Source organism: Musca domestica, unplaced genomic scaffold (genome assembly GCF_030504385.1).
Source record: "Musca domestica strain aabys unplaced genomic scaffold, Musca_domestica.polishedcontigs.V.1.1 8, whole genome shotgun sequence".
Taxonomy (NCBI): domain Eukaryota; kingdom Metazoa; phylum Arthropoda; class Insecta; order Diptera; family Muscidae; genus Musca; species Musca domestica.
The window spans coordinates 16,644,648-16,671,465 of record NW_026712409.1 but is presented as its reverse complement, the minus strand read 5'-3'; the positions used below and the strand labels follow the sequence as shown (position 1 = coordinate 16,671,465).

The following is a 26,818-nucleotide window of genomic DNA, read 5'->3' as shown; positions in this document are numbered from 1 at the left end:
GCTAATTTAGTAGAGCTCCGCATAACAAGTAAAAGTTTTTATGGGAGAATTCAATCATACACGCTATGATTATAATTATAACTTAAAGTTCAAAGGACTAAATATGTCGAAGCATTTGTACCTTTTAAATTCGGACTTGTATTGCCTATTTGGTGCACAACTAAATTGAAATCGGATAAAGATATATATGGGAGCTATATCCAAATCGGAACCGATCTAGATAAAATTTGGCAAAGATATTTCTGATCTGTATTTGATATATTTCTCCAAATATTGTTGTTACAGAGTGCATATTACGGCTGCGGAGGACAAAAATAACAAATCGGATGAACAATATGTATGGGAGCTATAGCTATATCTGAACCGATTTCGATTAAATTTGGCATACTTATTTTCAGGTCCAATCTGATCGTACGTGCAAAATTCCATACTATTCGGACTGATATTACACGTTTGTTGCACAATAAAAAGCAAATCGGAGGAAGATATATATGGGAGCTATATCTAAATTTTTACCGATTATCTCCAATTTCAATAGGGTTCTTCCTTGGGACAAACAAATGATTTGTGCAAAATTTCATCTGGATAGGGCAATGCAAACTGTACTTTGTTTACAAAAATACATGGACAGACGGACGGACGGACAGACGGACATGCAAAAATCCACTCAGAATGTGATTCTATGCAGATCATCAAAAGGAACTATGGGTCTATCTCCTTTCCTTTTGCCTGTTACTAACAAATGCACAAGGACATAATACCCTGACCACCTTGTGGTGTAGGGTATAAAAAACGACAGCTTTTTATTATTTTTGATTTTTTTTAGTTTACTAACCGCCTAAACGTATACTAATGAGATAACTACCTATTCGAACTCAAATCAAGATACCGCTTTTTATACCCCCCTCCAGCAGCCAGTAGCTATTCCATACCTATTCGACTGCAGTCGATAGCTAATCAATCTTTAATAGATAGCTAATCGATAGTCAGTCGATGCATAATCGATAGCTAGTAGGTAGCTGGTCGATAACTAATTAATAATTGGTCGATAACTAGAATACGTAGCTAGTTGATTACTAATCGATAGCTAGTTTATAGCCAATCGATAGTTGGTCAATAGATAATCGATGTCTAATCGATAGCTAGTCAATAGATAATCAATAGCTAGATGATAGTTAACCCATAAATTCCAATAGCTAATCGATAGCTAGATGATAGCTAACCGATAGGTGGTAGATAGCTAGTCGATAGCTAGCCAATAGCTAATCGGTAGCTTACCGATGGCTTAGCCATAGCTTACCGATATTTAATCAATTGCTAGTCAATAGCTAGACGATAACTTACCAATGGCTAATCGATACCTAATCTATAGCTAATCGATAGCTTACCGATGGCCAATCGATAGCTAGTCATGGGCTAACCGATGTCTAGCCGGTATATAGCCAATATCTAATCGATTACTTACCGATAGCTAGTTGATATTTCATTGTTAGCTTGAACGATTTTTTTTCGTAGCTCGCCCCTAGTTTGTCGGTATGATGTCTTGTCGACAACGTATTGATAGCTCGAAAAATAGCAACTCAAAAACTCATCAACAGTACTTTGATAGTTCTAATCGAACCACGTTGGAAGCCCGCCTTTATGGATATAGGTCGTCGATAGCATGTCCACAGCTTATCGATACTTCGTTAACAGCATGTCGATAACACATTTACAGTATATCGATAGTCAGCTTTTAGCTTAATTAGTCGATAACTCATCTCATACCTAATCGATAGCTTTTGGTTGTCTCAATGATAGCACTTGGATAGCTCTTCGATAGCCCATCGAGACTTCGTCAAAAACGTGTCGATAATATATCTAATGCTCGAAGATAAGTCATCGATATATAGCTAATATATAGCCTATATATAGCCTATAGCTAATCTGTACTTTAATGATACTTTATCAAAAACTCGTCGATAGCACTCCGATTGTACAACATACATAGCTCATCGAGAGTTCATCGGTACTTCCTCGGTAACTCGTCGCCGATGTCTCATCCAAAGGTTGTTTATAGCTAACTTATCTACAGCACATAAAGTCGACGTTAGCTCGCCAATAACACAGTGACAGCTTGTCAATAGCTGGTCGATAACTCTTCCCTAGCTTATCGACTACTATTATATAACTCCTCGATTGTCCATCTATAGACCACCAATATATGGTCGATAACTTGCCGATAGATAGTCGATAACGGGACACTTTCTCATCTAAAGCTAGGATAATTCAAAGTCTAATCGATAGGATGTCTATAGGACGTAGATAGTTCTTGGGTCGTTAGTCGTTAGTCGATAACACATCAACGCCTCACCGGTATCTCATAGATACCACGTTAATAACTCGTCGATAACTCATCAATGGCTCATCGATAACTGATTGTCTATAGCACATCGATAAATCAAGGATAGTTCATCGGCTCTCCGTCAGTGAATAGATTATCGATTATCATCGATATCGAACTAGTCGATATCACTCCGATAACGGATAGCTATCCGATATCAATATTCCATTGACACAACAATGATAAGTTCTTTACGGCTCATCGATAATGCAACGATTTTTCTCTGTGACTATTTTACGTCAATGCGTCTTAATAAAATCATATTCCAATCTGAAACGATTTCAATTTCAATTTGACAAAATTTACATTTACACCAAATTCCGTCACACCTTCCATATTTCATTGAAATTGAAGGTACATACCATGTTTGGTGCATAAAATATGTGAAATCGGCCGAGAATATATATGGGAGCTATATCCAAATTTTAACCGAATAATTTGTCAAATTTATTATTTTATCCAAATTCTGCCATACATTCTGAATTTCATTGGAATAGGACATACATATGGTGTTTGGTGCACAACATTCATGAGATCGACCGAAAAATATATATATGGGAGATGTACCCAAACCTCAACCGATTTCAATATAATTTGGCAAACTTATTTTGTGTACCAAATATAGTCACTCGTGCCGAATTTCATTGGAATCGGACATACGTATCGTGTTTGGTGCCTCAAATATGTGAAATCTACCGAAGATATATATGGGAGCTATATCCAAATCTAAACCGATTTCAATATAATTTAACAAATTTATTTTTTGATCAAATCCCGTCACACATTTCATACATGAAATCGCGCGAAAATATATATGAAAGCTATATCCGAATCTGAACCGATATCCATATAAAATGGCAAATATATTGTCTAATAAAATCACGTCATTTATTCCAAATTTGGAGAATGTATCTGTAATCGATCAATAGATATGTGCATATAAAATCCAAATTTTTGGGAGATACCTCCGATTCTGATGCTATATCTCTAGTTCCGAGTGGAATTTCAAAAATATATATAGCCTATGTTACTTTCAGACCATGTTGTAGTATACTTGGAAATTTTCAGGAAAATCTATTCAGGGGTTTTCGAGTCCATAAATTACAAACAAACAAACAAACGTACAAACATTTTCCTCTTTTATACATATAGATGTATGCATATATATATACATATTTGTGGTTAGCAATTCAATGAATATGTATTGTGTCATGTTAAGATGCAATGAAAATGAAATTGACTAAATCAACTCAATATTTACAAGCGCCACAAAGTATGCACCACTAAAAAATCACAACTCCAACTATGAATGGCACATTTCTCAAAAAATCGGGTCACTAAAAAACTATTTTTTTTTTGTTTGCTTGCAATAAAATTTTTATTTCTTTTATGAGACCACCTAAAATATAAATCAAATTAAAAAAAAAGAAAAAATATCAAACAACAATAAAAATTGAAAATGAAAAAAGGTAGGAATAGAACAAACCCAAAAGCGGAATTAAATGGCAACTTAAAACTGTTTTTTTTTTTGCTAAAACCAATTATTTGGTCTCCCATTTCATTTGTATTTGCCAATCCAAATCATTTACTCGGCATTTTCTTTTCATTTTTTTTTTATTTTATTTTTTCTTTTTTTTTTTTGCAGTTGGGAGTAACCATTACGAAAAACAGAAACACAATATTGAACAACAACGACAACATTTAACTTATTTATAAGTATATAGTATATGTTTTTCTTTATATATTTCCTATGTATTCTTTGGTTTTTTATATTTTATATTTTTTTTTTCTTTTTTTTTTTTTGTTTGGATTTTTAAGGTTAGGTTGTATAACATTTCAACAAATTATTAACCACGTAATGCCATTAAAATCGTATTTCATAACCAACAAAAAACCAAACAACGAAACCAAAAAAAAACGAAACGAACGTCAAAAACACAAACGTAACATTGAGGAGGAAGAAGAAGAAAAAAGTTAAGGGGGAAGCAAAGTTATAGGGGTGGCAGAGGAGGGGCGTAACAGATACAGTTTACATCATTTCAAAAATTTTAAAGGAGCAACATAGAAGCGAATGGTTTGAAAAAAATAATAAAAATACAATATCAGAGTTTTAAGGGGTTGAGGAGCCTAGGGACACTGTGCAACATGAAAATAATTTTTCTTTTTTTTTTTTCATATACCTACTTAGCCCTCAAAACTAATATGAATAATTTTATGTAACGAAATCTAGTTATACCCTCAGCCATATGCTTAGGGTATATATAGGGTATATATCATTTAATACGGCCAAAACGTGCCTCGAAATAACGGTTTTAGACCTTAGGTCTATTTGGACCAAATCCGTTTTAAGGCATTTGGAGTCGATCCAGCGATGTCCTTACGTCCATTAATTACAACTCTTATAAAATGCGATGTGAGAATCCGATTGTCTTCAAATTTCTCACATCCCAATAATTTTATTCACCCAAGGTCTGGTGTTAAGATGGACAATATCGGTCCACTCCTTCTGGTACCTCCCTCACTAAAGGTCGAAATTTTATAAAAAAAATATTTTTTTTTTTTGCACGGAAAGAGAAATCATAATCCGATTTTGCTCCAACGTTGCAAATGCTAATATTTGCATCTGTGCTAGGTCAGGTGAGAAAATGGACAATATCGATACACTCCTTCTGGTATCTCCCTCACAAAAGTTCGATATTTGCAAAATATATATTTTCTGCACACAAAGAAAAAACGATAATCCGACTTTGCTCCAACTTTGCAAATCCTAATATTTGCATCAGTGCTATGTCAGGTGCGAAAACGGACAATATCGGTCCACTCCTTCTGGTACCTCCCCCACAAAGGGTCAAAATTATGAATAATTACAACTCTTATAAAATGTGATGAGAGAGTGCGATTCTCTCCAAATTTCTCACATCCCAGTAATTTTATTAATCCAAGGTCTGGTGTGAAGATGGAATATATCGGTCCACTCCTTCTGGTACCTCCCTCACAAAAGTTCGATATTTTCAAAATATATCTTTTCTACACAGTAAGAGAAACAGTAATCCGATTTTGCTCCAACTTTGCAAATCCTAATATTTGCATCAGTACTAGGTCCGGTGCGAAAATGGACAATATCGGTCCACTCTATCAAGTACCTCCCCCACAAAGGTTTAACATTTTGAATAATTACAACTCTTATAAAAAGTGATGTGAAAGTTCTACTGTCTTCAAATTACACAAATCACAATATTTTTATTTACCCAAAGTCTGATGTGAAGATGGAATAGATCGGTTCGCTCCTTTTGGTACCTCTCCCACAAAGGACCAAAATTTTAAATAACCATGAAACTCATATATCGCGAAATTTACATCCGATTTGATTCAGACTCCCCCAAAAAAAGGTCAAATTTTTGAATATCCATGAAGCTCATAAAACGTGAAATGAACATCCGATTCCGTTTAAACTTGGCACATCCGAATATTTTTATCAACACAGGATCTGTTATAAAGGCAGTAGAAATCGGATCATTTCTTCTAGTACCTCCTCCTCATAGGGTTCAAGATTTTGTAAAACAAAACGCTCAAAGAAAGCGAAATAAGTATCCAACTCTCTGCAAATTTCACACAGACAAACATTTTTCCTAACACAAGATCTGTTGTGAAGCTGGTATATATCTGCGGACCCCTTCTTTACAATTTTTAATACTTTTATCTGTCATAATTTGCGAAACTAATCAGCGATTCTTTACAGCTCGATATATCTAAATATTTCTCTCAACCAGATACCTGAGATTAATATGGAATTTATGATTGCGCCTAAAATTGTTTATAAATTTTCGATTTTCTCATAATTTTGCCCATACCAATATTTTTATCCATATTAGATGAGGTATGAAAATGGAATACTTCGGTCGACTATATTTAGTACCTCACGCACATTTTAACATCTTCTAAAACTAATATCTCATATGAAGTGAAGGAAGTAACCAATATAAGCCAAAACCTGGAACCTCGCCATATATATCATATTTATTTAGGTCCGATACGAAACAGATGCCAACTTATATTTAAATAATCGAATATTGGCTGAGAGTTTACATCTATCGGCAAAACCGTCTAATACCTTTTAACTAGTTTTTTTTTGAAAATTTTTACTTTTTGTGGGGGAGGTACCAGAAGGAGTGAAGCGAAATTGCCCATCTCCGAATTCAATCTAAGTTTGGTAATAATATTACGTTGTACCAAGTTTGGACCAAATTGGATACTGCATTTGAGAGATATCGTGCACGCCAGCCAGACAGACAGACGGACGGACGTCGCTAGATTGACTCCAAATGTCCTAAAACGGATTTGGTTCAAAGAGACCTAGGGTATAGAACCCTTATTTCGTAGAGAACGTTTTGGCCTTATCAAACGATATTCGTATGGCAGAGGATATAAAAAACATTATTTCCAAAAGTTTATTAAAATTTCAATTCATGACTCCAAATATGTTGCACAGTGTTGTAAATCAAACAAAAGACACAAATAATAATAAATAAGAGAGATAGACAATAAAATGATAAATGTTTTTGTTTTTACATTTTTCGTTTTTTTTTATTTATTTATTTTTTTTTTTTTCATATTTTTTACTTCATTACTATTTTATTTTCCAGAGATCACACAGGACGATAAGTGAAACGCAATTGTTAACGGAAACGGAAATGTTTATGGTCAATTGTGTGGCATTGACAGAAAGTCCGAACCAATGGCGCGGTCCTGGCCAAAGGTTAACTGTTTGCATGCCACCAAATTGCTGTCGATGTTGTAATTGTTATTACGAATGTGTGTGTGTGTGTGTGGTGGTTAGCGGAATTATTACTATTTCATCACATTCAATACCATTCCCTTTTCCCCAGGAGAGTAATTAGCCAGCCATTGAAGGGAGAGTGAAAGAGCGAGATTTGTTATGAGTTTCTGATTGTTTTTGTTTTTTTTTTTTTTTTTTTAATAACTCCCAATGGAATATTTTTGCTTTCTTCTTTTTGAATTGATTTTTTTTTTAATTTTAATAATAAATTTTAAATGATTTTTTTAAATGGAGTGGCAAAGTTTTTGGCCTTGATTTCCACTTAGGCGTATGATTTATTTTTTTATTATTCAAATATCCAATACATACATCATACGCCCCAAGGTCATAGCAAAGACCATCAATATTAAAGATTTATTGCTAAGCTTCTGCCTATTTTTAAGAAAAAATTTTAAAAGATCCTCGTTTAGAGGTCTCATGGCCGTTGAGAATAATATTTGATAAAAATCTAAATTAAAAAAATCTTAGGAGATATATATTTTGAAAATAGAGGTCTATTACAGCTCAGAGGAATATTTTGGCTTTCATTTTTTGAAATTGGAAACAAATAAATTTTTGAATCATACTATTTAATTGTAAAAGGAGTGACAAAGTTATTGGCCTTGATTTCCAATGGGGCGTATGATTTATTTGTTATCATTCAAATATCCAATTCATATATCATACGTCGCAAGGTCCTAGCAAAGAAATACAAATTTTAAATATTTATTTGTTTCCTTCTGTCTATTTTCAGGAAAATATTGTAAAAAATCCACATTTGGAGGTCTGACGTTCAATAGAAACTTGTTTCGAAAAAATTTCAAAAATATTGCAAAAAGAAAAACTTATTTTAAATAAATGCGGGTCCTGTTAAAATTGTTATTAAAATTATATGAATCTTTAGAACAACATTTCTTCAAAATTCACTTCCACACATTTTGCTTGAATTTCACGTCCTTAGCATTTTTTATTTATTATGTAAAAAACATAAAACAAAAAAACAAATAAAGCCCTTGGTACACTTCCTTAATAAAAATCTTTAAAAAATATACCTCCTCAAATCCAAATATAAAAAATATTTTTATTAAAAATTCAAGCCTTTAAAAAGTATTATTTATAAAAAATATCGTCTTTAAAAAATATTTTCTATATAAAAAAAAAACAAGTTAAAAAGTATCAGTCGGTTAGGCCGACAGATGTATACCTCAGCCAATGTTATTATATATTGACTTGTGTTATGATTATTAAAATTGGAGTAGGTTCCGAGGTAATGAGACAATATTGTTCATTAAGTATTGGACCTAAATAAATATGACATAAATATAGCGACGTGCCAGGTATGGACTATATTGGTTACCTCCTTCATTTTATATGAGATAAGTTATAGTTTTTAGAAAATTTAGAAAAAAAAAAATCCCTGATTTGTTTCGCAATTTAAGATAGATAAAACAATTGAAAATTGTGACCCTTTGTGGGTGAGGTGCCAGAAGGGGTTTGCAGTTATCTATCAGCTTCACAACAGATCATGTGTTAGCAAAACTGTTTGTATGTGTGAAATTTGAGGAGAGTTGGATGCTTATTTCGCTTTCTTTGAATGTTTTGTTTTTCAAAAACCGGAACCATATGTGGGGCAGGTTGTAAAAGAAATGGTCCGATCTGTAACATATTTATAACTGATCTTGTGTTGATGGAAATATTGAGATGTACCAAGTCTGGAATGGAATCGGATGTTAATTTCGCTTTTATGAGCTTCATGGATATTCAAAATTTTGAACCTATGTGGGGGGGAGGGCTACCAGAAGGAGTGGACTGATATATCTCATTATAATTGCAGATCTTGTAAAAGTATAAATAATGGGATGTGTGAAATATAAAGAGATCCTGATGATTATTTCGCGTTTTATGACCTTCATGGATATTCAAAATTTTGACCTTTTGTATGGGAGGTACCACAAGAGATGGTCTGATCTCTACCGTTTTTATAACAGATCCTGTTTTGATAAAAATATTCAGATGTTCCAAGTCTACATAAAATCGGATGTTAATTTCGCGTTTTATGAGCCTAAGGGATATTCGTAATTTCGAACTTTTGTGGAGGAGGCACCAGATGGAGCGGACCGATATATTCTTAAACCAGACCTTGGGTTGATAAAAAGTTTGTAAGAGTTGTATTTTTTCAAAATTTTGACCGTTTATGGGTGAGGCAGTTGATGCAGTGGACCGATATTGCACATTTTCACTGATGCAAGTATTAGGATTTGCAAAGTTGGAGCAAAATCGGATTATCGTTTCTCTTTCTGTGCAGAAAATATATTTTTTGAAAATTTCGTCCTTTTTTCCATCTTAGCAGCAGACCTTGGGTTAAGTTGTAATTATTCAAAATGATGACCCTTTGTATGGGAGGCCAACTGTCCATTTTCGCACTTGACCTAGAACTAACGCAAATATTAGGATTTTCAAAGATGGATCAAAATCGGATTATCCTTTCTCTTTCTGTGTAGAAAATATTTTTTTTTTTTGAAAATTTCGATATTTTGTGAGGGAGGTACTAGAAGGAGTATACCGATATTGCCTATCTCCGACCTCGATCTAAGTTTGACAAAAATATTACGATGTACCCAGTTTGGACCAAATCGGATACTCCCTTCGAGAGTTATAGTGCGCACCAGCCAGGCAGACAGACAGACGTACGGACATCACTAGATCGTCTCCAAATATCCTAAAACGGATTTGGTTCAAAGAGACCAATGGTCTAAAACCGTTATTTTGACTAGGCACGTTTTGACCTGTCAAATGATATACACCCTCTCTAGCCATATGACTATACCCTCAGTCAAAACCTTGTCTTGTGGATCCTTGAAAATTTTCAGTTAAAACAAGTAAAAAACAGCTAACTTCACCATTTGGAAGGAAAATACTAACTAAAAAAAAAAACTTTGGAAAATGACGTCACAATAATAAAAATTCCGTTCGGAAACTAGAGTAATTTTCACAGACAGACATCGCAAAATCGACATACAATTTGGACTGCTTATTTCGAGAATTTACAAAAGGAATGACAAATTGCATATACCCTCCAAACTGTAGTGAAAGGTATAGGAAGAACCTTTGTAATTATGTTTGGAAATATGTTCCCTAAAAAATCAAACCTGTGTAGATCCTTGAAAAAAAATTTAATCCTGGTTTTTGTGATCCTTAAAAAATTTATACAAAAAAATCCATCTTTCATTGGATATTTTTGAATATTTAAAAAAAATCCACGCTTGTTAGTCCTTAAATTAATTTTTAAAACACCTCCTTTTGTTTCCAATTTCCGTTTCCATGTTTTCAAATTCCATTCTAACAACATTTCACTTATTATCCTGTGCCCTCTCTGCATTACTCTAACTAATACATCGATTGGTGTGTCAATAGTTTTTTTTTTCTTTTCTTCTGTTACACATATATGAGCTAATACATACTATTGGATAATATGGATAATAAGGTACGGTGGTGTAGGTGAGAATATGTTGACATATGAAGGATAAAATAAATGAAATAAAAAAATAAGAAAAACAAAAACAACAAAACATAATACGTCAGGATACACATAAAAACAGACAGTTATACAGGTAGAGAGAGAGAGAGGGGAAAGGGGGAGTAGAGTTAGACACAGATAAAATAATGACGATGGCGGTGCCACTTACCATTGGTCGGTGAATGTTCCAAATGCTCCAGGTCCACTTACTCTGCGTTGGGTGGTTGGTTTAACGTGCATTTTATAAAATCTCCTTTAGATGAAAAATCTTCGCTCCCTGGTGTTGTTGTTGTTGCTGTTCTTGTTGTTGTCTATGCATGCTATGGCCGTTGTTGATGTTTTATTTCCACGAAAAAAAAAAAATAAATGAATAAATAATTCAGAATACGCCAGCAGATAAATTATAAATAAATGATAAGAAGACCATTTAAATGGTATCTGCAAGTTGTTGTTGTTGTTTTTGTTATAGGTACAATGTGAAGAATAGTTGTTGTTGTTTTTTTTTTTTTTTTCAAAATTTAATTTTATTTTTAACTTAACTTTGAAAATTAATACCACTTGTTTGATTTTTGTGTTGTTGATAAATTCTTTAGAGTAGGTTTAGATTTTTTTTAAGGTTATGTTTCTTTTTTTATAATTTGTAAAACTAAATGCAATTTATTTTTTGTTAAATAATTTTTGTTTAATTTTATGGTTTTTTATATTCCACTTAAATATTTTTGATTATTTAAATAATTTTTTTAAATATAATATTTTTTGTTTTAAAATAAGTTTTATTTTTTCCAAATTAGTTTATCCTTTAAAAGGTAAAATTAGGGTTTGAAATTATTTCAAGGATATTGCTTGGTTTCATTCATAATTTTTGTATTTTTTTTAATTTATTTTTTTTAAATATTTGTTTGTTTTTTCTCGAACATTTTTTCCACTTTCATTGATTACTTCTCTTCTCTTTTCTTTTTTTTTATTTTTATTTTCTTAGGTGGGCACAAGATAGGGGAGTTTGAACTAAAATTCTTTGGTTTTGAAACAAAAACTACAGATTTTTTTTTTATATTTAGGTATATATTATGTAGATTAGTTATTTTCTGTTTCTGCTTCTTCTTCCACTTTTTGTTGTTGCCTCAATTATGTTTATACTATTTAGTTGCACTAGGGTAAATATGGGAATTATGTAGAGAATACAAAAACACCAGCAAAAATTATATATTTTACTCGATAACATTCAGGCTCAATACAGTTTCATTTCCATTTATATAAACATCATTTCCTTGTGTATATGTGTGTGTGACTCTCCTCTCCATAAACTTCCATTATGTATGTGTGTGTGTGAAAATTTGTATAGTTATTGCCTTAGGTAAAGGATAAATTCCTAATCAGCAGATTTCCCTTTATCCCAATTTATACACCTTTTTTGCTTAATTCAATATTTTTCTCTCAGCATCATTATTCTCTTTGTTGTTGTCGTTATTGTTGTTGTTGCTTTTGTTCTATGGACAATGAGATTAACACATTGCCAGCATACATTGTAAATGTCATTACCAAATGCTCGATGTTTGCCATGCAATTGAGTGCAGAGAAATTGAGTAAAGAGAAAGTCCGTTATTCTCAGCACAATGAGATAACATCTAAGAGAGAGTAAGAGAGAGAGACACTATGTTAATAGTTTTTTAATGGGGAGTTGAGTGTTTTTGTCCATGAGAAAAAAGTGTGTGTGTGTGTGTGTGTGTATGTGTATGTGTGTGTGCATTGCGCGACTTAATGTTCAAAGGAAGAGATTACCACCACAACACGAAAAATTGACCAAATTGAATAAAAAAAGAAAAAAAAAGGAAAAAAGTAAAAAAAAAATATTAAAAACCTCGCTCTTTTAGGCTTCTCAAAAAAATTGTTTTTAAGAAATCTACTCTCTGACAGTCCTTGGAAATCGTCTTAGAAAATGTTCTTGAAAACCTACAATCCACTAGAAAAAAAAAAGAAAAAAATATTCTTAAGAAAGTCCAACCCCCATTGGATCCCAAAAAAAAAATTAAGTCTACGTTATGATAGTTCCTGGAAACCGTTTTCCTTAAATAGTCCGCACCCTACAAGCCATGTGAAAATGAAAAATTCTTCAAAAATTCACTCTTTCTAAGCCCTAAAAATACTATTAAAAAAATATTCACTGTCCTAAGTAAAAAAAGTTTAGCTAAAAAATTCCACGCCGTGAAAGTCCCTGGAAAAAAATATTCCTTAAAAAATCCTAGCTAACCTCAGGACAAAATATACCTTTTTAAGACCCAAAATTATTCTTTGCAATATCCACTCCCTGATAGTCCTTAGGAAAAAATCCACACCCTAAAAGTGGTCAGAATAAAGTATTCTTTAAAAAAATCCATTCCCTACAAGACCATTGATTATTTTTTTAAATCCATGTCACGATAGTTCATGGAAAAATATTTAAAAAATCCCGGCTCCAATAGTCATTGAAAGAAATATTCATAAAAAAACACGATCTGATATTTCCTGAATAGAATATTTTTTTTAAAAAATACTTAGAAAAAACATTCTTTAAAAAATCCACGCCTCGAAAAAATATGTCTTAAAAAATCCTGGCTCGCCTCAGGACAAAATATACCTTTAAAAAATCTACCTTTTTAAGACCCAAAAATATTCTTTGAAATATCCTCTGGTAGTCCTTAAAATCCACGCCCTACCAGTGCTCAGAATAAAACATTCTTTAAAAACCAATTCCCTACGAGACCTTAAAAAAATATTTTTTAAAAAATCCATGCCACGATTGTTCATGGAAAAAATTATTAAAAAAAATCCAGTCTCCAATAGCCATTGAAATAAATATTTACAAAAGACACGATATGATATTTCCTGAATAGAATATTTTTTAAAAAAATCCTTGAAAAATTTTTTCTTTAAAAAATCTAACCCCGAAAAAATATTTCTTAAAAAATCCTGGCTCGACTCAGGACAAAATATACCTTTAAAAAATCTACCTTTTTTAAGACCCAAAAATATTCATTGCAATATCCACTCTCTGGTAGTCCTTAGAATCCACGCCCTACCAATGCTCAGAATAAAATAATCTTTAACAAAAAAATCCATTCTCCACAAGACCTTAGAATTTTTTTTAAATCCAAGCCACGATAGTTTATGGAAACAATATTAAAAAAAACACGATCTGATATTTCCTGAATAGATTTTTTTTTTTAAAAATCGATAGAAAAAAACATTCTATAAAAAATCCACGTCCCGAAAAAATATTTCTTAAAAAATCCTGGCTCGCCTCAGGACAAAATATTCCTTTAAAAAATCTACCTTTTGTAAGACCCAAAAATATTTTTTACAATATCCACTCTCTGGTAGTCCTTAGAATTCACGCCCTACCAATGCTCAGAATAAAATATTCTTTAAAAAAATCCATTCTCTACGTGACCTTAGAAAAACTATTTTTTAAAAAATTCATTCCACGATAGTTCATCGAAAAAATGTTTCAAAAAAATCCAGGCTCCAATAGTCATTGAAAGAAATATTCATAAAAAACACGATATGATATTTCCTGAATAGAATATTTTTTAAAAAAAATCCTTGAAAAAAAATTTCTTTAAAAAATCCAGGCTCCGATAGTCCTTAGAAAATATTTTCGTCAAAAAAATCTAATCCTTGATATTCCTTGAAAAAATAGTTTGTAAAAAACAACGTTATGAAAAAAAAACTCTTTTAAAAAATCAAGGCCCTGATAGTTCCTGAAAAAATATTCTTTCAAAAAATCCAGGCTCCTATAGTCCTTAGAAAAATATTTTTTAAAAAATTTAGCCCCATCAGAAAATTAATGACTTTGACTATAAAATGTCTACTATCGATATAGGACCCCTTGGATCAGTGATCTCCTAAATTTGGTTGTCCGCACATTCTACTTCGATCGAACGAACTAGTTCCTTATCTAATTCCGCGATTAAAACTCTAGGTATTAATGATATGAAATTGATGGAATCACTCATACGGTTAGGAACTGGTTTACTGAAATGTGAACTATATTTACAGGACTTCCAGCTAGTTCAGGTCACTCGTTGTTAATTTGCCTAGAATGATAGTCTCTCGGTGAGGGTGAGATTATTCATAAAGTCATCGGGGAGGAATTAAGGCTGGAACCGTTTGGTATGATCTCATACATGGCCAGTCCGTCCTTGGATGTCACTGGTGTTCTGCGTTTGTTGTGCCCTGCCCTCACTTCGATCGGCCGTTTCTTCGAAAAAAAAACGGGTTTAGACCCTTGGTCTCTTTGGACAAAGTTCGTTTCAGGACATTTGGAGTCGATCTAGCGATGCCGCTCCACCCGTCTGTCTGTCTGGGAGTAGGGAGTATCCAATTTGGTCCATACTTGGTACATCGTAATATTATGGCCAAACTTAGATCGAGTTCCGAGATGGGCAATATCAGTCAACTCCTTCAGGTACCTCACACACGAAATGTCAACATTTTCAAAGAAAATAATTTACTGTACAGAAAGAGAAAAAATAATCCGATTTTGCTCCAACTTTAAGAATCCTAATATTTGCATCAATGCTAGATCTGGTGCGAAAGTGGAAAATAACGGTCCAGTAGTCCGATTGTTTTCTAACTTCACACATCACAATAATTTTACTCAACCCAAGAACTGGTGTGAAGATGGAATACATAGGTCCACTCCTTCTGATACCTCCCCCACAAAGGGTCAACATTTTGAACATCCGTGAAGCTCATAAAACGCGGAATTAACATCCGATACCATTCAAACTTGACACATCTCAATATTTCTATCAACACAAGATCTTTTATATCTTGATGCTTGAAAGTCCACAGTAGATTCTTGAAATATTCCCCTTTAAAGTTTCTTTAATATTTGCGATGGTTTTGAAAAAATAAAATACTTTAAAAATCCTCAGTTGATCCTTGAAATATATAACCCTAAAATCAATCCTTTCAAAAATCTCTTCAAATTCCACGATTTTTTAGAGAATTACATCTAAAGCGGCAACATTGTTACACACTCCCTTTCAATCATCAAGGGCAGAGAATGGATGAGAGCCAACATAAACCCTTGTTCTCACAACGACACTCAAAACGTAATTCTCTGCTATGCCCTGAGTGAGAGTTGTTCATTGAGAGATGAGTGGTTTTTAGGCATGACTTCAGATGAGTGTTGGACTTGATTACACATATATAAAAGAGAAAGGTAGAGGGAGATAGAGGAAAAACAACAAAAGAACCAAATACAAACCAAAGAGAAAGTTGAGAGAAAATCCTATAAAAATAACCAACACAACAATAACTGTTGGGGCAAAAAAGGGAAAAGGAATTTCTTGGTTAGCCAAGTAACTACGTAACTAAATGGCTTATTTAGTGGGACGTAATAAAACAAGAAAAACAACAAAAACCAAAGGCAGCAACAACACCCACCTTTAGCAGCAAAAAGGTATTATAATGAATATATAAGTTTATGATGACGATGATGTGGGTTATGTTTTCCTCTCCTCCTCTCTCCCCCTCCCTCTCCTTCTTCGTCGTCCTCATTGTCATTTAATTTTACATCATTGCACCGCTGATGTAATTGCTTGCTTGCAGTGATGTCAATGTGGCTGAACATCGTCCCGTTTGTTAAATAAAACAGCAGACCGAATCTTTTGCCAGCCGTGCCAAAAATCAATGAGACCTAAATAAATAATTTATGAAAATTCGAATTTCTTTTTTACCTTCAATGGGAAAGCAGATGAGGGAAATGGGTCAAATGCAAGGCGCATCTGTAGACATTTGTGTGAACACATGTAGGTACATATGTTCAAATGACATGTGTTATCTTATCGCATAAATTTTGAATGAAATATTTAAGTGACAGCTTGCATTACTTGTTCGATGGCGGTAATTTGCAATAAGAAATATGCTGACGACAAAAATATTGATTGACAATTTTAAAATATTTTTCTAAGGACTATTAAAAAATTATTTTGAAAAAGTGGTTTTAGACCCTAGGTCTGTTTGGACCAAATACCTTTCAGGACATTTGGAGTCGATCTAGGGACGTCCGTCCGTCTGGCTGATTAGTGCTCACAATAACTTTCAAAGGGAGTATCTGATTTGGGCAAATATTGGTTCAACGTAATATTATTTTTAAACATAAACCAATATCGGTCCGCTGCTTCTGGTATCTTCCTCACGCAAGGTCAGCATTTTCACCGAAATTAATTTACCTCAAGGATCATCCAACTTTGGGCAAAATTTGGAAATCCTGGTATTTTTTTTTTTGGCAATTGCCTGCTCCCTCGTCAGTGAAAAGCTCACCTTAGAATGTTAGATTCATTCCAACAGTTCATGTTATGTCTAAAAAAAAAGTTTGACAACATTTTTTAATCAAAACCTTCACGGTTTTATTTTTCCTTTTTCGGAAAAAATAATGGGAAAATATTCACCTTTTAAAAAATGTCTTCAAAATCTTTCATTTTGAAGTTCATAAAGGAGGATATTAGTAAAACCAGTGCACCACATGGACCCACATCCAATTTTTTGGGCCAAAACTATTTTACAACAGTGACCTCAATATCAAGTTTCAGATTTTTAGCTCTTAACTTTTACCCAATACGACATTTAGTAGGCATATCCAAAAGAATCTATATCTGTCCATCCAAGACACCAACAGTAATCCATTTTCAAAACCACCTCAATTATCCAATCCAGGATACCAACAGAAATCTCGTTACCAAATTTCAGGATTTCAACTATATCACTTCACCCATTATCCCATTCATTAGCACTTAGTACTTCTCAAAAAAAATTTGTACAAATTTCGAAAACTACCTCCATACCTACCTTCAGTTGTCACCATTTCAAATTTCAGAATTCCTGCTCTATCCCAAGACCCAAACTCAAAATTTATTACCAAATTTTTCACACAGTTATGCAAAGCATGTCCTAAACCACCTTCTAATACCGACAGAAACCTGAAAATCAAATTTTTGGATTCCAGCTCTATCCCTTCACCCAATAACTAATTAAGTACTACTTAGTATTTTTCGCACACATTTCCAGAATAACCTCCACATCTTAACCGCTGGCACCCACAGTGACATCTATACCAAATTTCAAGATTTAAGCTCTATTCCTTCGCCCAATACCCTGTTTAGTATTTTCCGAACAAATATATTACGCATTTCAAAACCACCCCCAAATCTCAAAGACAGATACCAAGAGTTATCTAAATATCAAATTTCATAATTCTATATCTATCCCTTCAAACAAAACCAAATGTAGTACCAGTTCTTGCACACACATAGTACACATTTCCAAAACCATATCCATATCTCAACTGCAGACACCAAATTTAGTACCATTTAGTACATTTCGTACAAATATAGGACACATTTCTTGATATCAAATTTCTGAATTTTATCTCTACCCCTTCACCCAATAACAAAGTTAGTACAGTTTAGTACTTTTCGTACAACTATAGTACTCACTGCTGAAACCACTTGCATATGTCCAGGTCATACGTGAACAGCAACCATAATACCAAATTTAAGATTTCAAGCATTAGCTGTTCACCCTATACCAAATTGTACCATATATGGTACTATTTTGTACATTTCATACAATTACAGCACGCATATTCAACCCAGCTCCTTCCATCAACCACAGATACCACTGTTGTTATCTCTTTGTGTTCCATATCAAATTTTCCATCACTATCCTTTCACATAATACCAAATATAGTACCATTCAGTACTTTTCGTACAATTACAATACACATTTCAGAAACCACCTCCATACGTCCTGGCTACACTAAACATGAATCTTAACACCAAATTTCAGATTTAAAGCATTATCTGCCCACCCAATACCAAATTGTAGCTAATTTGGTACTATTTAGCACTTTCGTACACTTATAGTACACATAACCAAAATCAGCTCCTTCTCCAAAGCACAGACACCAACAGTGACATTCATATCAAATTTTAAAATGTTATCTCTATACCTTCACCCAATATCAAATTGAGTACAATTTAGTACATTTCGTACAAATGCGTCCACATTTCCGAAACCAACTCCATAGGTCCAGGCTACATTGAACAGCGATCCTAATACCAAATTTCGGATTTTAAGCATTATCTGTTTCATACAATACTAAGTTGTACCAAATATGGTACTATTTAGTACATTTCGTCCACTTGTAGTACACATTTCAAAAACCATCTCTTTATCAAAAATCAACCACCAACATTGACCCCAATACAAAATTTCAAATTTCCAGCTTCATCGATTCATCCTAAACCAAATTTAGTACCATTTAGTACAATTCGCACACTTAGTACAACTTTCCAAGTCCACCTTCATATATCATACTTATTTTCCTACCTTTCCAAATTTCTAGTTTTTAACTCTATCCGTTCACATAACAGCAAATGGTACCATTTTAGAAGGTTAGTACCATTTTAGAGCTTCTCATAACCTTGAACTTCGAATTTTTAAAAACCCTTTGGTATAACTATCGTGTACTCTATCAGTGACTCTTATTCCAAATTTCTGAATTCTATCCCACTTTTATAAAAATTCAATGCGTACAAATTTCCAAAAACCCAACCTTCACACGCCTACCCACTCTCCGTTATGAAAAATTTTAAGGTTCTAGCTTCAGCCGTTTCGCCTGGGCGTTGATTTTAGATTAGTCAATCAGTCATCAGTAATTTGACTACGCTCTTACTTACAGGGTGAGATGAAAAAATTGCAACCAACTTCAGACTGCTGTCATTTTTAAGCCACTCGTCCGACAGCTGTTAATATTATTCCAGTGACAGCCCATAATATTGTTTACAAGCGTACAAAAGCATTTTGGTGAAAAAAAGTTATTCGGGATGGAATTCAAGCGCGATAGTGTGATTTCTTTATATTTGGCTAAGAATGGCTTGTGAGCTAAACATATGGCAATATTCCATTCGGCAAATATGGAAAAATGAGCCCGAGGTCGGGGTAAAGCCATTGAAATTCCAAAAAGTGCAAGAACTTACCCCGCAACAGAAAGAAATTACACTCAAAAGAGCTAAAGAGTTGCTTCGCTTGGCCGAAAGTGGTGAACTGCCGAATTTGGTTTTCGTTTTCTCCGATGAGAAAACATTCGTTGTCCAGCAGTTTGTAAACAAACAAAATGACCAGATTTACTTGCCAAAGAGGTCAGCCCCCCCCCCCCCCTCGTATTAACCGACCGTGGCATCAAAATAAATGCAGGTGTATTAATGCCTTGAGCACCCAAACATTTTGGCCGCAGACCTTGGACATTCCAACAGGACTCAGCACCATCGCACTCAGCACGCGCCACCCAAGAACAGTTACAAAATGAGGTTCCTCGCTTCATTTCCAGCCCAAAAAAATGACCACCAAAATCTCCGGATACCAATCCGTTCTAAAATTTGATGCTATTCCCGACATTTTTTGCTTTCATTCAAAAAATTTAAAAAAATGTATAAATTATGGCGTTTGACTTTGTTGCATTTTTTTTTTATCTCAACCTGTATAGTAGGGTGGGGAGATATGAAAACCTTAATGAGCGCGTTGTGTTTCTGGTTCCTGGGGTTGTACTGAACAAAATTGGCCACTAGACCATTTGAAAATGTAGCCTGCCCCCATTTTTCTTTAAAATGTTTCGTTTTATTTCGGAAAAACATACAAATTTTGTTCGGCTTTTATTTCGCAAACCTTTTTCCATTTTTTTTTTTTCAAGTCAAAATTCGATTTTTTACCTAAAAACTTAATTTTTGAAAAAAAAAAAATTTTTTTTTAAAGGACCATCAGACCTCCAAACATGAACTCTTTTAAAAAAATTGCAAGAACCCAATGTGGATTTTTAAAGGATTTTTCATAGCATTTCCCTAATCCCCGTCACACCTTACCTTTTCCAAGCAATCATTTGTCAGAAGCTTTTGCAAAACATCAAATTAAATTCCCTTCCTTCCCACCTCCTTTCCAAAAAGCCATAAAATTTCTATTCTTTCTTTTCCACACAAACAAATGAAATATGAAATTTTAATTTGTTGTTTTTGTTGCTGCTACTGTTCTCCGTTAGGCATTTGCATTATGGCATTAACTGTCTTCGGGGTCTCTCTCTCTCTCCCTCTCCTTTTTTTGTTTTTGTAAATTCAGCTATTTGTAAATATAATTTATATTGCGACAATAAATTTCAACGCCATTCTTACGTCATAAGAATGGCTTTTCTTTATTTGTTGTTGTTTTTTTTTTTTTTTGTTTGGTGTGGCTCTTCCTTTGTTGTTGTTATTGTTGCGACTCTCGCTCAGAGGGAGTCTTAAAGCTGACATTTGTGAGAAAAAAAAAACAAAAACAAAAGTGAAATGAAACATAAATCCCTTTTTCATGGTAGAATAAATGCGGCATTTGTCAATTTGAGGGTAAGCGGGGGAGGGGCAGGGGAGAGGAGCTGGGGGGCAATTTTTTGTGTGACAGATGTTAAGGAGTTTTTTTTTTCTATAAAAGGGATTACCTTTTGGGGGAGAGTGGTAGGAGGGCAAAGGTGTTACAAATATGAGCTGTTAAAAAAAAACAGGCGACAAGTACAACTAATTGAAGGATAATTTTGAAAATGACATGAAAGGTATTAAGTTCTGAGGCTGTTGTTTTCAGGTCAATGTCATCTAAGGGTAGTGTTTTAGGGAAGTTTTGCCCATAGAGAACTTTGTGCGAACATTTGTTTTTTCTATAGGAAATGTTTCAAGGATACTGTTTCCTGCAGAGAAAAATGTCCGAATGAAGTTCTCTCAAAAAAACAAAAAAACTTGTTCAGAATAATATTTTTTATCCGGATAATGCTGCCCTATACAATATGTTATCCGGCTGACATATTTTTCAAGAAAATATGAAAATATGACTACAGAGGGTATATATAATAACTGTTTAGACCTTCAGGTCTCTTTGGACCAAATCTTTTTCAGGACATTTAGAGGCGATCTAGCGAAGTCCGTCCGTCCGTCTGTCTGCCTGGCTGGAGCGAACGATAACTCTCGAAGGGAGTATCTGATTTGGTCCAAATTGGGTACATGGTAATATTTTTGTCAAACTTAGATCGAGTTCGGAGATGTGCAATATCGGTCCACTCCTTCTGGGTACTCACCTACACCCCCCCCCCCCCCAAAGGGTCAAAATTTTTGCAGAAAACTAATTTACCTCACAGAACAAGAAAATATCATCCAATTTTGTGCAAACTTTGCAAATCCTATTATTTGTATCAGTGCCAGGTCGGATGCGGAAATGGGTAATATCGTCCCAAACTATCAAGTACCTCCTCCACAAAGGGTAAACATTTTGAATAATCATAATTCTTATAAAATGATTGTCTTCAAATTTCGCACATCCCAATATTTTTACCAACACAAGCTCTGGTGCGAAGATGGAATATGTCGGATCATGCTTTCAGGTACCTCCCCCACGACGGGTAAAAATTGGAATATTTTTATCTCTCATAAAATGCGAAATAAATATCAGATTGTCTTCAAATTTCACACATCTCAAAATTTTTATCAGCACAAGACAACTTGTAAATATGGAACATATCTGATCACTCTATGAAGTCCCTTCCCCACGAAGGGACAAAATTTTGAATAACCTTGAAGCTCATAGATCTGGAAATGGACATCCGATTCCATTCAAACTCGTCATGCCTCAATATTTTTACTAGCACAAGATCTGATGTGAAAATGGAATATATCGGACCACTCCTTCTGGTACCTCCCCCACAAAGGGTCAAAATTTTGAATAACCAAAATGCTCATAAAACTAGAGATGAGCATCCGAGACCATTCAAACTCGACATACGTCAATATTGCTATTAATACAAGTTCTGGTTTGAAAATGGAATATATCGGATCACTCCTTCTGGTACCTCCCCCAAAAAGGGATCAGAATTTTGAATAACCATGAAGCTCATAAAACAGGAAATGAGCACCCGATTCCATTCATACTCGGCATACCTTAATATTTCTATTGACACAAGTTCTGGTGTGAAGATGGCATATATCACCCCACTGCTTCTAGTACCTCCCCCACAAAGGGGTCAACATTTTGAATAATTTAAACTCTTCTAAAATGTAAACTAAGGGTCCGATTATTTTCATATTCCGCTGATATTAATATTTCCACCAAGATCTATAATGAAGAACAGTTTAAACGGACCACTCCTCCTATTACCTCCCCCACAACGGGTAAAAATATGGAATAATCAAAAGCTCTAAAAATCAGCGAATTCAGCATCCGATTACTTTCAAATTCGGCAAATCTCAATACTTCTATCAACACAAGATATGTTATGAAGATGAACAAAATCCGACTACTCCTTCAGGTACCTTCCCGACAAAGGGGCCAAAATTTAGAATATTTATAACTCTCATAAAAATCGAAATAAGCATCCGATTCTCTTCAAATTTCAAACATCCAAATATCTCTTCCAACACAACATATAGTATAAAGATTATAGATATCGAACCACCACTTCGGATATCCCTTCCACAAAGGGGCAACAATTTTCAATACATATAATATTGGTTTGAATAACCTAACACAAGTCGGTATATATTTCAATAATCGAATATTTGCTGAGAATGTGCAGCTGTCGGCAAATCCTCTTGGATACAATTTTCTATAGGAAAACATTGCCCGCATAACGTTTCTATTGGAAAAAATATTGGGATAACACTTTCAATTGGAAAAAATCTCGGTATAAAGTTTTCTATTAAAAAAAATCATTCGGATAACATTTTCTGTAGGAAAAATTATCCGGATAAATTTTTCTGTATAGAAACACTTATCTGGATAACAGTTTTTATTGGGAAAAAAATTATCCGGATAATATTTTCCTTAGGAGACCCTTATCCGGATAAAATTTTCTAAAAGAAAATATTATCTGGATAATGATTTCCCATTTTCAAAAGAAAAACATTATCTGGATTTTTTTTTTTTTTTTTTTTTTTTTTGTAAAGGGAAATATTAGCTGGATAAAATTTTCTATAGGAAAACCTCATCCGGATAAAATTATCTATTTAATAACTTTATCAGGATAAAATTATTTTTAACATAATCTTATCCGGATAATGTTTTCATATACATTATGTCTACCATATTTCTGAAATATTTCTCTCGAATATTTCAAATTAGAATAAAATATAAAAATGTTCCAAATTTTATTTTCCAAAATAAAAACGTTTTCCATTTCCCCTCACATTCAGTGATGACAATATTGCATGTCACAATACTGTTTCTTGCTCTCTCTCACTTTCCCGCTCTCTCATGCTCTTTTCATGCCTTGGGCTAAATACAAAACCAAGAAGGAATGCCAGCTCCCTAATTATTTTATTTTTATCCTGACAGACACGTGCATATTTTGGTTGGCCATAAAATGTTTGGTTCTTTGTGTTATCCACTTCATCATCGCAGTCGCTTATATAAAACTTTACTCCACTAATTACCCCCCAAAAAAAAAGAAACTTTTAATTTAATAGTCGTTGAAAGGGACAATTCTCGGAAAGAAATGACAAAGTTGCCGTTTGTGTTTCTTTGTCGAGTCTCGTTTTGTTGGCAATGATTAACAACTTGGAGGTGATGACCTTGGAATTAGGTCATTTCTTTATTGAGTTATGTGAAAAGACTTTGCAGTGACATAACATGAATGAGGGGAGGAGAAAGTGGGAAAATTTGGCCACAAAATAGTAAGAAGTACCATAATAGCTTTGAATGTGGCCAGAGGAAAAGTATTTTTGCTGCAAGAATTTTTCAGGAATTTTGAAAAGATTTTTCGAACAACTTCTTCCCTGGCTGAATTTCAACATTCTAAATATCAAAGAAATTTATACAAAAATTTTATACATTCCAAAGCCTTTTGCCTTTCTTTGAAACCATTGCCAGTATTTCTATCCCCTTTTACTTTGAGGCCACATAGTATTTAATTAGTTTTTGGCCAAATGCAAATTGCACAAATTGTTTGCCACCTTATGGCATTTTCCAACGGCCCTACCGTCCCTCATAACTTCCGCCTCAAAACAATTAAGCGAAGGAAGGCACAAAAAAATCCAAACAATTTCTAAAAATAGAATTTTGACATTGAAAACGTGAAGGCGAAAAAACTACAGCCTTTAGTTGTGGTCTCCTCTGTAGCGTATGATTAATTAATGAATGCTAATAACACCCATACCCCAGCAGCAGCAATAACAACAACAACGTAAACAACACTAACCAACACGAGGTGATAAATGATGCATAACAAACCGAGGTAATTGTGGAAGGAAAATTCATAAAAAATTTAAATGGAAACATTATTTGGATAACGTGGCACGTTTTTTTCAAGAAAAAATTTGTCCGGATAATGTTTTCTTTAAAAAATCAATGTTCGTACAATATTTTATATTGGAAAACATGCGGATAAGACTAGGACAATATTAGCCGGATAATATTTTCTGTAGGAGAACATTATCCGGATACAAGGTTGTATGGGGGGTCATTATCCGCATAATATTTTCTAAAGGTAAAGAAATAAGTATAACAATTTCTATAGAAAATTATTATCCAAATAATTTTTTCTAAAGGACAGCATTATGCGGATAAAATTTCTTAAGGTTAGAATTATCCGGAAAATATTTTCCATAGGAAAACCTTATCCAGATAACATTGCTTATAGGAAAACGTTATCCGTATAACATTTTCTATAGGATAACATTACCCGGATAGCATTTTATATAAGAATACATTGTCGGGATCAAATATTCTATATAAAAATCTTATCCGGATAAATTTTTTTATAGAAAAACGTTATCCGGATAATATTTTCTATAGAAAAACGTTATGCGGATAACAGTTTCTATGGAAAATCTGTATAGGATAACATTTTCTAAAGGAAAAATTTATCTGGATAAAATTTTCTATAGTAAAACAATATCAAAATAAAATCTTCTACATGAAAACTGTATTCGGATAACATTTTCTATAGGAAAAAATTATCCGGATAAAATTTGCTATAGGAAAACAATATCTGGCATTTTTTTTCTAAGAAAAAACTTCCCTGGATAACAGTTTTTAATAGATATAGGGAAACATTATCCGGATAATATTTTAAAGAAAAACATTATCCGGATAAAATTTTCTTTGGGAAAATATTTTTCGGATAACATTTTCTTCGTAAAAAAGTATTATTCGCATAATATTTTCCATTGAAAAATATCATCCGGATAACATTTCTTCATTCATTAAAATTTTCTTTGGGAAAAAATTGATCAGGTAATATTTTCTATGGGAAAACATTACCCGGATAACATTTTCTATGGGAAAACATTACCCGGATAACAGTTTCTATAGGAAAACATTATCAGGATAAAATCTTCTACACGAAAACTTTATCCGTATAACATTTTCTATAGGATAACATTACCCGGATAGCATTTTATATATGAATACAATGTTAGGATCAAATATTCTATATAAACATCTTATCCGGATAGAATGTTTTTTATAGAAAAACGTTATCCGGATAAAATTTTCTATAAAAAAAACTTTATGCGGATAACAGTTTCTATGGAAAATCTGTATAGGATAACATTTTCAATAGGAAAAATTTATCTGGATAAAATTTTCTATAGAAAAACATTATCAGAATAAAATCTTCTACATGAAAACTATATTCGGATAACATTTTCTATGATAAAGTATTATTCGGATAAGATTTTCTATTGGAAAAGAATAATTCCTATAATTTTCTATAGGAAAAAATTATCCGGATAAAATTTGCTATTGGAAAACGATATCTGGAAACTTTTTCTAAGAAAAAAATTCTCTGGATAACAGTTTTTATTACAAAACTAATTATCCGAATATAGGGAAACATTATCCGGATAACATTTTCTAAAGAAAAACATTATCCGGATAACATTTTCTTTGGGAAAATATTTTTCGATAACATTTTCTTCGTAAAAAATATTGGTCGGATAATATTTTCCATTGAAAAATATTATCCGGATAACATTTCTTCATTCATTAAAATTTTCTTTGGGAAAAAATTGATCGAATAATATTTTTCATGGAGAAACATTCTCCGGAT

General features: G+C 33.3%; 1 protein-coding gene across 5 annotated transcripts in view; it reads right to left on the bottom strand.

Moving 5' to 3' along the window:
- The window catches only part of LOC101896207 (potassium/sodium hyperpolarization-activated cyclic nucleotide-gated channel 2), a 164,417-nt gene that overhangs the window by 125,138 nt on the left and 12,461 nt on the right, over positions 1–26,818 (bottom strand). For all 5 annotated transcript variants that reach the window (XM_005177059.4, XM_005177061.4, XM_005177063.4 and 2 more), the window contains exon 2: positions 10,886–11,513. In XM_005177059.4, the coding sequence (XP_005177116.1) occupies positions 10,886–10,956 (71 nt within the window). In that variant the 5' untranslated portion in view covers positions 10,957–11,513. The remainder of the gene's footprint in view (positions 1–10,885; positions 11,514–26,818) is intronic.